Source organism: Archocentrus centrarchus, chromosome 2 (assembly GCF_007364275.1).
Source record: "Archocentrus centrarchus isolate MPI-CPG fArcCen1 chromosome 2, fArcCen1, whole genome shotgun sequence".
NCBI lineage: Eukaryota > Metazoa > Chordata > Actinopteri > Cichliformes > Cichlidae > Archocentrus > Archocentrus centrarchus.
Window position 1 is genome coordinate 19,887,256 of NC_044347.1, and position 13,632 is coordinate 19,900,887.

The window sequence follows — 13,632 nt, forward strand, 5'->3', positions numbered from 1 at the left end:
GAGAACTTTGCGCACAGATGTGCAAGCAACACTTGTGCTGGGCCCTGAAAAGGAAAGTAGGCTTTCTGTCATTCAGTTGTGCAGGTTTTGCACAAGATGACATTATGACAAAGTGTAAAGTGGTTGTGAATATTATACTGGCATCAGTGATCTATGCATTAAGCCGAAGTTTAATTGAAAACCAATCCTAAATTAAAATGGAGACGTACCTGGATTTGACTCAGGCCCTTGTGTTTGATCTGTGGTCTCCTTCAGTAGAAACGACAGCTCCTTTGGTACAGGCACAGGAACCTTGCTCTTCTCATCTTTTGAGGCTGCACCTACAAGGTACAGGAAAAAAAAACAAAAAAAACAACCTTTTTTATCTAGACACAATAAACAAAACCTTTAATCAGATGGAAAACACTATAGTTGTTTGTTACCATCAGCTGATGATGCTTGAAGTTCAGTAGTTGTGTCGGAAGGGGGTATGGACAGTGCCGCAGAGGGAGCTACAATGGAAAAACGTGTTAGTCACTTCATAATTTACAATGTATGTGAGTGTTGGTGTTAGTAGGAACTCAAACATTCATACTCTTACTTCTCCTGTTTCTCATTGTTAAACAAATGTAAAATATCTAATTGCAACAGAAACTAAACAAATTTATTCTTCTAACCTCTACTTGTTGAAGCAGGAGAAGCAATATGAGTCAATGAACAACCATTCATTCAGGTGTTAGTGCCTAGTGCTACTTGATCGCTTTTAATACAACACCCATAAAGGACAAAAGTGCATACTCACCCCTTGTGGTTGGTATCAATTCATGAAGGCAGGTATCAATTCATAGTCCTTACAGCAGTTAATATCATGCCAGCACACAACTAAACTATCGGAGGAATGTGGCCGGAACATGGCCAGAACACAAACACAAGAACAACATGATATAACAGTTTAAGTTAAGGTTCAGTTTTGGAGGGCAATTCGTCGTGTAAAACAATTGTACTCCAGTTCTGAAACCTTTCATTAAAAACCTGTCTTTGCTCCTGAAGGCACTCTGGGTGTGGGTACTTCTGCTGCTGCTGCTGCTGCTGGCACAGTAACTACTTATGCAGAGACAGAGGAGAGGGGAGGTATCAGACAGAAAATAGCCACGGTCAGTTCTGACCTTTAGTCAAGGTGATGATGGTTTACTTACAGCTGTCGGCTTCAAGTTTTTCAGGTGAGACACTCAGCATTGCCTCCTCCAACTCTTTGTCATCATCCATTCCTGTGATTCAGGCAAGAATTAAATAAATAATTAACTTAGTTTCACATCAAAATGTTATTAAAATATTAATAAAATTATCTACCAATGGGTTTGGTGGAGGTCCTTGTGGTAGCTGAGGCAGACTGATGCTTCTTGCGCAAGTACTGCTGCAGCTTATACATCCGTGTTTCTTGAATGCAGCTCTTTTCCATGATAAAGGCCGCGTAGCCATCACCTCTGCCATCCCAAATCTCCTTCCATGTGCTCTTAGATCGTAAGCCAAAGCCAACAAGCTGATCATCTTCACAGGAGACTTCTGCTGCAGCACTCACTCTGCTGGCCTCATAATCCTGAAGAGACTTTATCTCCGTAAAACTGAGGGCATACTGTACAAATGACTGCAGGCTATCCTTACTATGCCTTTCAGCCATGGCGATCCCTGCAGCCTCTTCCTCCTGGAGACTTTTGATCAGATACATGGTGTACCCAACATCATTTTCCAGAAGCCACCGGAAAGATTTTCCTTTATATTTTCCAAACTGCAGGATGTACTCTCCTTGCACCTCACGCCTGTCGGAGGCATCCCCTCCTCTGTGACGGACCACAGTCAGAGCATTCTGATGTACCAGGTCCTCCCTCATTGGTACAGACTTGTTCTGAAGTTTGGTGTTGTCTTTTATCCGCCGAGCTTCATCTGACGGGTCTTGGAGGAGGTATCCGAGTGGCCCCTTGCGGAACACCACACAGGTTTTACCTGGGTACAATACAACTTTCTTGTGCATCTTGACATAGAAAAAAAGTAAGAAATAAACATAATTTGATTTTAAAAATATCATTTTGACACAAATACAGAGCTTTCAGGTCATAATCACATGACCTTTGACCCCACAAAAAAAGGACAAATTTATCAAAAGAAATAAATTAAAAATAATGCTGCACATTGTGGTAGGGTTTAGACAGCAAGCTCCAGGAGAAAGGTGAGGAGACAGAAGAAGTGTTTTAAAGAGCACTGACAGGAGAATAAATGTATTAAACTGTGGCCAGGGTTCAGCTGACTTAGTGAAAGCTTACTCTAGCTTACAATAGTTGTGATAAAAATGTATTTTATCCAGGCATTGCAAACTATTCTGTCTGTAAATAAAAATCATTCATGGTTGAGTGATTATTTGTTTATTCACAATTATTTATGTCAGTTGCAGTAGTCGAGCTTAACCTAAAACTGGTAGCTATAGTGTCATAGCACCTAAGTATTGCTGGCAGATTTTCAGCATATGCCTCTCATGTTTATTCATTAGCGAGCATCGCTCACGTTAGTCAGATATCGCCCACTGATTCCTTGCCATTACAACACAATCACTGTACACATGAATGAAAAATAGCAGCAGGTTCATTCATAATTTAGCGTGTCATCTCACTACGAGCCATTAATACGCTGTTTAATTACACTACACTAGTAACCTTTGTGTCACAGCGGCCTCTTAGTGTTGGCAAAATATGTACAGAACTTTGTCAGAAACCCACCGAGCTTTTTTAACAGTACAATCTGTTAATAACACACATGAAAAAATAAAACATCATGTTCATTCATATTTAGCACGTCATTTCACCACAGCTAATGAACTCTGATCATGGTAGCCAAGCGACGGAAGGACGCTAGTTTACGTGACTGCACCAGTAAATGAATTCACAACGAACACTTGTGATCCTGGACCTGCATATTCATTGTGTAGATTTACTCTTATTTCGAGCATCCTTTCTTACCTTTAATAAATGAATACGGGCCACTGATTGCTGTAGCGAGCGGTGGGTTAACTGTCCTGTCTCGGCTAAAGTTTCAAAGTGGAAATTTTTAGAAGTACCGCATCGCAAACGCACAACAGCGCCACAAGGGTCATAGTGGCCAAAAATATATTACATCCGTAGTGGTTTAGCACTACCATAGAGAATGAATGGGAAACGGTTTAGGCCGTTTAGCTAAACAATTCTCGTCCGCGCCGCCGCGGCGTGGGTCTTAACAGCCTGTGCGCTTTCTGCCTCTGCCACTGCAACGCTGTCTTGTAATAAAATAGTATTTATTATTGATATATTACTGCGAGAAAAGCATTTTTGCTGCTGAATGTTGAAGCGACAATCAATAACTAATGTTTGCAGGTTTTATCTATAACATATCAAGTAGACTATAATCGTGTTCAAACGGTATAACGCGTATAAAAAGCCCGTTGTTCATGCAGGTTGTCGCTTACGGCCATACCACCCTGAACACGCCCGATCTCGTCTGATCTCGGAAGCTAAGCAGGGTCGGGCCTGGTCAGTACTTGGATGGGAGACCGCCTGGGAATACCAGGTGCTGTAAGCTTTTGCACTTCTCTCTGCACACTGCAGAGGGCGCTGCTGCTCACTCAGTGGAGACAGCTTCAGGAAAGACTAAAACCATCATATTATCAAACAGTTGAGAATTGCCTTTTTTTCCACTTTTTTCAGATTTAGAAAAAGAACGGTGGATTTTTCATTTAGAGTTGATGGTGTTGAGATTTGCAGAGTCTGTGAGGTGAAGTTTTTGGGTGTTATTATTGATGAAAACCTGACCTGGAAGTCTCATATAAATTACTTAAGAACAAAAATGGCAACGTCTATTGCAGTACTATATAGGGTAAAGGAGTTATTTAATGATAAAGCACTGTTTATATTGTATAATGCTATAATTGTTCCACATTTGATTTATTGTGTTGAAGTTTGGGTGAAGGCATGTAAAACATTTACAAATTCTATTTTTATTTTGCAAAAAAGAGCTATAAGAATTATTACCAAAAAACATTATAGTCACCCATCAAATATATTATTTGATCAATTGGGATTATTGAAGTTTTATGAGTTGGTTGATTATAGGCAGTGGTGGCCAAAGTACTGACATTCTGTACTTAAGTACAAGTACTTGTGTTAAAAACTACTCTGGTAAAAGTTGAAGTACTGGTTCAACTTCTGTACTCAAGTAAAAGTAAAAAAGTACAGGCTCTAAAATCTACTCAAAGTAAGAAAGCAAAAGTAGCTCCTTGGAGGACGTTTCTACCTCTTTCTTACATCTTTCTCCATCTGAGTGAAGTTATCGCTCATTCTTTGCTCTCCCTTAAAATACAGCAGCTGTTCTTTTAGCTAGCAGACACACCGTGTGACAAACTGCACACACTTTTTTTGTCCTCTACGTTTTCTGTCATTTATTTTCCTCACCGTTCCGGTGTTGTGCCAAAAAGTGATCGTCTGTCAAAAAGTGATTGCCAGAAAATGATTGCCCATATTTAAACTGTTGTAAATGACTTGCTGACCTATAATCTGTGAAAAATATGTCAAACATATCTCTCGTGAATGATATCAAGTCATTTTGAGTAAGAAACAACATTTCTGTCACAAGGTAGAAGCTGCAATCAGTTTTTGGCAGCGACTTTCATATATTCTTTACTTATCAGGGTAAAAACTGTGATTGGCCAGATTTTTAAGAGATATGTGGCCAAGAGGGCAGCACAAATCAGAACAAATATGACATTACACTCTATAAAGATATTTTAAGTGACCAAAGAGGACTGGATTTATTATAATGTACGTGCTATAATGCCGAGTCATAAACATACTTGAATAACAGGTCATTTCTTCATTTTATATTTAAGCCCTTCATAAATCCTATTGGCTGCACTCTATTCACCAATATAAGCAAAGACATTACACATAAAAGCACACAGAAACATCAAAAATCACTTTCTGGCAGACGATCACTTTTTGGCACAACACCGGAAATGCAAACATTTCTCAGACGCGTTAAACCTAAAGTAACGAGCTTGTTTTGAAAATGTAAGAAGTAGAAAGTACAGATACTTGTGTAAAAATGTAGTGAGTAAAAGTAAAAAGTTGTCAGAAAAATAAATACTCAAGTACAGATACCTGAAATATCTACTTAAGTACAGTAACGAAGTATTTGTACTTCGTTACTGTCCACCACTGACTATAGGATTTTGTTGATTATGTATAGGGCACACAAAAATGTATTACCTTTGAATATTCAATCTAATTTCATTAAGAGAGAAAGTATTTATAATCTAAAGGGATTTGAAATGTTTGTAAAACCTAAAATCCAAACAAGTTTCAAAGAGAGATGTACCACTGTTCAAGGAATAAGGTTGTGGAACAATTTGGCTAGTGACAACAAAAATGCTGATTCAATTAATTTATTTGGTAGAATGTTAAAAGTTAATCTGTTGAAGAGATATAAAACTATATAATATGTATTTATACACGCTACTATCTGAGTGGTTGAAGTTTTTGTTTGGTTATTAATAAGGGTGTGAAATTTGTATATGTGTGTATGCATATATTTTTTGTTAAACAGGGGCAGAGATTTTAAGAATTTTTTCTTCTATCTGCTTCCTTTCATTTTATGAGATTTGTGTTTTTTATTATTTGTTGTTGCATTGAAATTTGCTTTGTTTTTAACTAAAATGAATAAAGATTAGAAAATTTAGGAAATCAGATTTATAGTTTGTGAGTTCAGCAGCTCAGATGGAGCTGGTGTATAAAACACTGACCTGAAAACTCAAACTGTGGTGTTTAACAGCTACGTCTAAACACACTATGATGCATCGAACAGCCTCCTGAACCACAGACCAACAAGCTGAATGTAGCAAAAAGAAAGACATGGATTTAAGTGACTTTAAACATGATGTGGTTGTTGGTTCATACAGGCTGATCAGAGTATGTCACAAACTGCTGATCTTCTGGGATTTTCCCACACAACCATCTCTAGGGTTTACAGAGAACGGTCTGAAAAGGATCAAATATCCAGTGAGCTGCAGTTCTCTGGGTGAAAATGACTTGTGGATGTCAAAGGTCAGAGGAGAATGGCCATACTGCTTCAAGCTGATAGGAAGCCAACAGTAACTCAAATAACCACTTGTTACAGCTAAGGTATGCCAAATGAATGATCTTTACTGTCATTATACACAGAACAATGAAATCAGTTTGGCTTTCTCTTCAGATAAAAGCAATAAATAAACAGAATGAATAAAGATAAAATAAACATTATACACAATTTAGCCAGTGTGAAGTGTTGTTAGCCAGTTGAAATGTCCTCAGTGTGTTTGTATAGAAGTGTCTGAGTATTTCTGTGCCATGTTTACAGTGTGTAGTGTGGTGGAAATTGGTGTAGATTCTGTCAGTGTATCTTATGTGGCTTTACTCCATTTGTGAGGCTCTTGTCTCCATTGTTTTCCCATCAGAGTGGAACAGGAACTGTGGCTAAAGGTCAGAACCTGCGGGCATATTTGGGCCTCTTGTCAGCTGTGGTCCTGCTGGAGGTGAGGTTCTGCACCAGAAAAAAAACACACAATCAACAAGTGAGAAGAACTCACCAAATATTTGTAACATGCTGTAATTTACTGGTGCCAACTGCTACAGATGTGTACTCATCCACAGCAGCAAATAGTTCCTGAAGCATTAAAGTGTAGGTCTGTGACCAGGTTTGCATATAATCCTTTTCAGTAGGAGCCAGTGGCTCATGAGATAAGAGATAAGGTATGGAAGTTAAGAAGCAACATTTTTGGTTTAGTGTGTCATTGTTGTACAGTGTTTAACAAAGAGCACTCGCACAGAGATATCAAATCAGGGGCATAAGATTATTACTTTTAAGAAAGTATCTTTCAGGCTTCTGGGAGCTGTGTGACTATCCAAGCGTTGCTCTGCAAAATGCTTAAAGAAGCAACATAAATAATCAGACGTGACTAGAAAATCAGGGTGTAACTTTTGTGTGTGTGAACAGGAAATGTCGTCATTCTTTCTCAGACTCTTTCTCTGTGTTTCCAGGTGGGATTTGCAGTGGGGCAGCCTTTGATTTTTGGCATCTCCCTGCCTGCATCTGTCTATGTGGGTGTCCATCCGTGTCTCAGCATGGTTGATTGTCACGTGTCCCAATCGATGGAGAAATCAGTGTTCATGTTCATCATGTTAGTTTTGGCCTGTGTGTCAGGACTGCTGACCCTGGTGGAGATGGTGAGTTCACAGGTCAAATCTTTGAAAGAGTCTTTTTTGTGCGTTTGTTTTAGATCACAGCATAAAACACAAAAGGTTTTAGACTGCAAGAAATCTCATTTAAAGTATGAAATAACATATTTCACTCATGGTGGTGGATAAAAGTGTAACTGTAAACTCCTGAGACCCTGAGTCCTCATGTGGAAACATTACATTTTGGTTGTTGTGCAGTTTATACTTGATGCTGCTCAGTTAGGTGTTAAAGAGTGTTAAGGAACGTCGGCTGCATTAACCTCATATGAGGACACGCTTAAAAAAAAAATGTACCAACTATGTAACAAATTAACAACTTCCTGTTTATAGATGAAGCTTAGTTTCCATGCTTCAGTCCAAATAACTAGGAGAAATTAAAAATGCAGCACAGAGGAGCATCTCTGAAAGCACATCAAGCCTTGAAGCAGATGAGCTACAGCAGCAGAAGACCACACTGTACCCATCTCCTGATGGCTGCTTTCAACAGGATAACGCACCATGTCATCTCAAACTGGTTTCTTGATCATAACAGTGAGTTCTCTGAACTCAAATGGCCTCCACAGTCACCAGATCTCAATCCAGTAGAGCACCTTTGGGATGTGATGGAACAGGAGATTCCCATCATGAATGTGGATTCATGTGTTTTGGTGGTACCAGAGGAAAAGCCAGGAGTTCTTTTCTCTGGGGATCATGAATGGCATACTTCAACCAGGACCACAGTGCTGCACTGACAGAGAAATGGTGAAATTTGGTCATTAAAGCCCTGAGATTGGGATGTTTTCAGTGCATAAGCTTGTTTAACGCTTGAGGAAATGATCTCCTGACTGATGCACCGTACACACAGATGGTTTCAGCATCTTCTTCCTTTTTTTTGTGGCAGATCAATTCTGGAAAACTTCACAACTGAAAATGCATGTTTATACGAAGATTTTACTATATATTTATGAAGTTATGAATTATGCATCTTTTATTTCTTATATTCAGTGCACAGTGCTGAAGATGGAAAGGCCCCAGATGAAGCACCAGGACAGCATGAATCATGAATCGTGCTACGAGGAGAAAGAAAGAAGCCGGTACTGAAAAGGACGACGCCTGCACATCTGAAGTGGAAAGAAGTGAGCTAGCTCAGTCTGAGACACTCATTTTCCCCATGGCACCATTTTTCTGACACTAACACACATTTATATACAACTGATACAAATCTTTTTTTTTTTCTAAACTTTTGTGTTCAGCATCAAGTTAAAGAAATTACAGCACACAGCTTTAGAACGACTCTTTTATTTTGAAAAAGAAATATTTTTAAGTCACTTGTAGCTCTGCTGAAACACAGTCACCTCCGCTTCCATGTATTTTTCTCGAATCCCTTTTTTATAAATTAGAATGGTATATTATGCATGCAATACCGCATTAGCCGCTTAGATTTTCATCTTCCACAGAAAAACAAAAAAAAAACACAAAAATCCCTTTAAAGTCCAGATGGAGCTGCTTGGAAAAGGGCGGTTGGAGAAGCCACAGCATGAAGCGATGTACACAGTTTGCGGTTGCATAGTACAGTACATGAAGTTCCTCATTTTAAAACAGCATGCCGTCTTGTATTGCACGTTACTGAAACTTTGTATGCTGGACCTCGCTGTTGTCCCACACGGGTAGACATCGCCTCATTTCAACACATGTTTACAGCAAATAGCATCTCAAAGACATTATGTACATTTATCTGTTATAAAAATAATTGCCAGCAAATATTCATGTATTACTTTTCTACTGCAATTTTTCTTCCTTGCTCCTTTTTTTTATATATATATATATATATTTTTTTTTTTAAACCAAAGAAAATCTTCCCTACAAGTTGTGTTTTGTGGTCACCTTGAGATTTAGTGAGAGAGAAAAAAAATCAATTAGTGATAAATTTCATTTTGAGAGAAAAAAGTGGCAAAACAAACAAAGCAAACCAGGTTTTGAAGTCTGTGAGTGAGTGTGGTTTTATTTCAGTCTTACATTTCTCTTCATAAAGAGAGGGATGGTGGGACGCTGGTCTGGAAATCCCTTCTGATTGTCTCAAGCAGCCCAGCTCAGCATTGGTTGGTCTGATTTTGAATGGTAGATGGCTCGCTGTTCAATCAACCAATGGGATTTTTTATGCTATGGGGCACAATGAGACACATAAGCTGCTTGTAAACAGTAGTATTATGCCCCCCCCCCCCCCCCCCCCCCCCCCCCCCCATTTGGATAACAAAGAAATAACCAGGAAATGAAGGCAAAGAAATAATCTGTGCCCTCATTCCGGATTCACATTGTAGGAACAGTTGCTCAAAAACCACCTCAGTTTTTGCTTATTCGTTGTGCTATGCAATCTTTTTTCAAAAAGTACTCTTTTCTTCACTTTTATCTAGATCTATACAAAGTGATCCACTACGCCTTATTTTTTTATGAGCCGCTCAAAATCAGAGAAAAACAAATCATGCCATGTCACTCATTTATTTATTTTTTAAGTTTATTTAATTTGGCCTCACAACATCTCAAAACTGTCAGGCTGTGAAATTCTTGGGGGCAGTCAAATATCTCCTCTATAGGTCATATTTCAGTCTCATTTTTGAATATTCAGATAAAGAATAAAGATGTTCCCTCTGGCCAGTTGAAGTGCATATTATCAAGCTTTAAAGGAGCTAATTCTGCACCTCATGAGTTTTTCAGTGCTAATTTACTCTTACAGCGCCTCCACCCACTTTATTCTACCTGCTCATGCTGCCATCTAGTGGTTGCAGGATATTTGTCCACAATTTGTGCAGTAGCTTCATCACCATTGGATGCAACTTAGAGGAACATCATACTGGATTCAAAGATGCAACCTCCTGTTAACAAATTCTACTTATTCCTAATGGAACATGTTTACATTAAAAAAAAGTAATAAAATAAAAATCAGCAGCTCCAACTTCACGTTTGTTGTTCAAATCCTATTAAACTATTACAAGAACACTCTGTATAGATCTCAGACAAAACAGTAGTAATTTGCTATTTATAAGGCACCAATCTAATGTGGTGCTGCAGCAGTCAGTACTCTACATCATTTTTGTCAGAAGGGAAGAAATCTAACATTAAAAGTAGATACAACATTTGTGTTAACATGCCAAAGAAAACTCTTGACAGACATTCTCGTTCTTACTGTACATGTGGTATTATTCCTAAAAGTCACATTTTTCCAGCTGTGTCAAGCTTGGATTCTGCAGTGATTAGGACCAAACTCAGCTTACTGCAAAATAAATGGATTTTTAAAGTGTACTGGCTTACAATTTGCTCAAAGTAACTGCATAAATACATCAAATACTTTAAAAAAGGGAATTCTTTTTATTACATATTTTATTATTTTATTGATTGATTTTCTTGCATGAATAAATATATTTAATGCTTTAATTCATTTCTCAACAAACATAGGTTTAATTTATCAGTTTATTTTGGTATTTAATTATATGGCAGGTTTGGTCCTCCGTACCCTGAAAGAAAACATTTGAATCCTTGTGATGTGCAACATTTTGGCAGTAGAAATGTTGAGAGTAGCCTTGTAACTCACTGCCTGTATGTGTCATATCATGTCACATACAAGAACATGAGCAGCACACTGCCAGTAAAATGTCTGACTTACATATCAGACATGTGGGGGTTTTCTTGGTCCTGGAGAAAGTTTCTTGTCAAACATATGGAAGCCAAAAGCTGGCAAAATTACTATAGTTTTTTTTTAAATTTTTTTTTATCCAAAGAGTAAAACCTGCCAAGATAATAAAGTCTGTTCCAGCAGTTGTTGTATTGACTACATTTTTCCTCTCCAACAACTTACTCATCTCATTATTTCAAGATAACACACAACAAGATTGCTTATTTGCCCTGATGCCTCTTTCTCATTATCCACTTGGATAAACTATAATAGGACACATATCAGGTGAATGTTACCTATTATACCTTTTAAAGTATTTTGTTTTAATAGACTAGCCTTAAAGTTGGTTCAGTGGGACCATTTGTCATCTGGAAATAGTAAGATGATTAAGTCATAATCACAAGATAACATTACCATCAAAGAATAGGATATGTACAACAAATGATAATAACACAACTTAAGATCATCATTAGCAAACGCAGCAGCTCTCACGCTCCATACAAATCACTATGTGGGCAAACTGATCTTTCTTGTCAGGGCTCAGCCCGTGTCGGTTGTTTCACTGCACTCTCTCATATATAACATATTTCTGATCTAACAGAAACTTATCAGTAAGATGGCTCCACTTGTATACCATGCAATCCACTCTAACGGTTTCTAAATGACGTAAACCAATGATCAGAATATTTTCTGGTGTCATTTCAGTGTGCAGGGATCCAGAGATATCATTCATCTGCAGTTTGGGACGTCATTTTTTCTTCTTTTTTTTTTTTTCTTTTTTTGGAGAAACATGCCCCATACTTATACAAACACCAACTTGATTACAGTAGGGTTCATTTTTTTTTTTTTTAAACGTTTGGAGGGAACATGCTCTGCAGTCAGGATAACATGCCAGCTACACAGAGAATGAACATGGTGCAACCGATCCTGCCATGTCACATTTTTACCATTTCAACCCCTCAAATCAACAAAAGGAACTTTTATAGAGATTAACCAGTGACTTGACCAGCTAGCAACCAACATCCGTATGCATGTTTTACCTCTACGTAACTTTGATGTCACTGCTAATAAATGCAAAATAATCTGCAGCTTCAGCAACAGATGGAATTTCACGTTTAACAAGCAAACAAACAGATTAAAAACAGGCCACTGGCAGGGGCAAAAACATCAAGACAGAACACCCCAGCCTGCTAAAGAGGCTCCTCCTGCATTGCTTTTAATGCCAAATCCATATTTCAACAATATCAACTGCATCTCAAGTAGAATTTTGCTATTGTATTTCACTACAATATCACACAATCTCAGCTGTTGGCTTCTCTAACTCTCCAAGTGCTAGCTGTTTAGAACAGCCTGTACGGTGGAACAGATATTCTGATCCCAGCACCATCAGAATCTGTCCTGCTTATGACGGTGGGGCTCTTCACCCAAATAAAATCCTAAAGCTATGCTACACAAAAGCTGGCCTTGCTCAAAGTGACTTTCAAATAGCAAAATAGTTTGGGAATGTGAAGCACCAGTTTTCAAAACTAGCAGCCAGAAATCATCTGCATACCAACCCGCAAACCCACCACCGAGCGCCTATCCACAACGAGGTGATTTACAAAATTGGACCTCCGTATCTACACCTCATCATGGGAGAATCCAGAATGCTAGGTACAAAATATAAGTGAAGTGGATGCAGAGGTTGATCATTTATAAGCATGCAATAAGCTAAATGGTGAGAGGATTTATACATGGCCCAGGATAGGGGGCTGCAGCCTTCAGCAGTCTGTGTGCAGAGGACTTCTATCTGACTTGGTGTGGATGCTCCAGGCACTCGGAAGTCCATACATCATAACCATCTAACCACTATCCAGAGTTAGACTGTTGACACAGGCACCAAGCCGTGTGCTGCACATCTTTTGAGCATCGTGTTAGTACAATCCCAAAAAGGTCCCAGAAACTCACAGAAATTCATTTTAAGAAGTTTTGTTAATGTCGGCCTGAACCGCCTCACTACTCACGCTGCTGACTGATGGGGGTTTGCCCTGACAGCTTGGTTAAAAAGAAAATACCTTAACATGATTCTTTTTGAATTTGAAAGAAGAAAAAAAGCCAAGTAGATAAAACAAACCAAAAAAAGGTACAATTTGGGACCATCTTGGCTCTATTTCAGCGTTTATTTTGGGTGGAATCTGGGCTATGTGGGCCATGGTGGTGAGAGGAGTGGGCTCAGAGCCGGTGCCGGGAGTCATGGCTGTAGCTGCCCGGTGAACTGCGATTGCGATGTGGCTTGTATGCATCCTGATAGGGATCCTGGTAGTCCTGGTAGGGGTCCTGCTGCTCTCTGCTATGCTGGGAGCCAGAGGACATGCGGTTGCGTCCCTTATGCGCCCGCTCGTTGTGGTAATTTTCATCCGATGTCATCAGGTTGCGTCGCTCGTTTGGGGTCGAGTGGTCTCCTGTGTGGTTGCTCTGTCGCATTCTTTGGCTCTGCTAATCACATGAACATACCAAGGACACAGATAAGGCTCAGGAGGAAAGGAAGAGACCTACTAACACACAATCCTGGCACCAGCAGACAAATGTGCTGATCAGTGGGTGTAGATTTCAGTGTTTCTGGATGCAAATGGAAAGCTACAACCAATCGTAGCAACTGCCCACAGTAGACAAAATATTATGACTGGCCTAGCATGGACAAGGCCTCGTGAAAATCTGTTGAGGAGAGGAGCCAGACAT

The 13,632-nt window shown here is 39.1% G+C and overlaps 1 protein-coding gene and 1 non-coding gene across 5 annotated transcripts in view; one reads left to right on the forward strand and one right to left on the reverse strand.

Moving 5' to 3' along the window:
- Positions 1-3,463: 3,463 nt before the first annotated feature.
- On the forward strand, positions 3,464-3,582 carry LOC115799451 (5S ribosomal RNA). The gene has a single exon (XR_004021576.1). It is a non-coding gene; the product is annotated as a 5S ribosomal RNA (ribosomal RNA).
- Positions 3,583-9,497: 5,915 nt separating this feature from the next.
- LOC115792938 (voltage-dependent L-type calcium channel subunit beta-4-like) overlaps positions 9,498-13,632 on the reverse strand; it is a 29,426-nt gene continuing 25,291 nt past the window's right edge. For 3 of the 4 annotated variants that reach the window (XM_030747603.1, XM_030747594.1, XM_030747611.1), the window contains one exon: positions 9,498-13,389. In XM_030747603.1, the coding sequence (XP_030603463.1) occupies positions 13,126-13,389 (264 nt within the window). In that variant the 3' untranslated portion in view covers positions 9,498-13,125. The remainder of the gene's footprint in view (positions 13,390-13,632) is intronic. The other variant, XM_030747619.1, reaches the window with a different exon arrangement.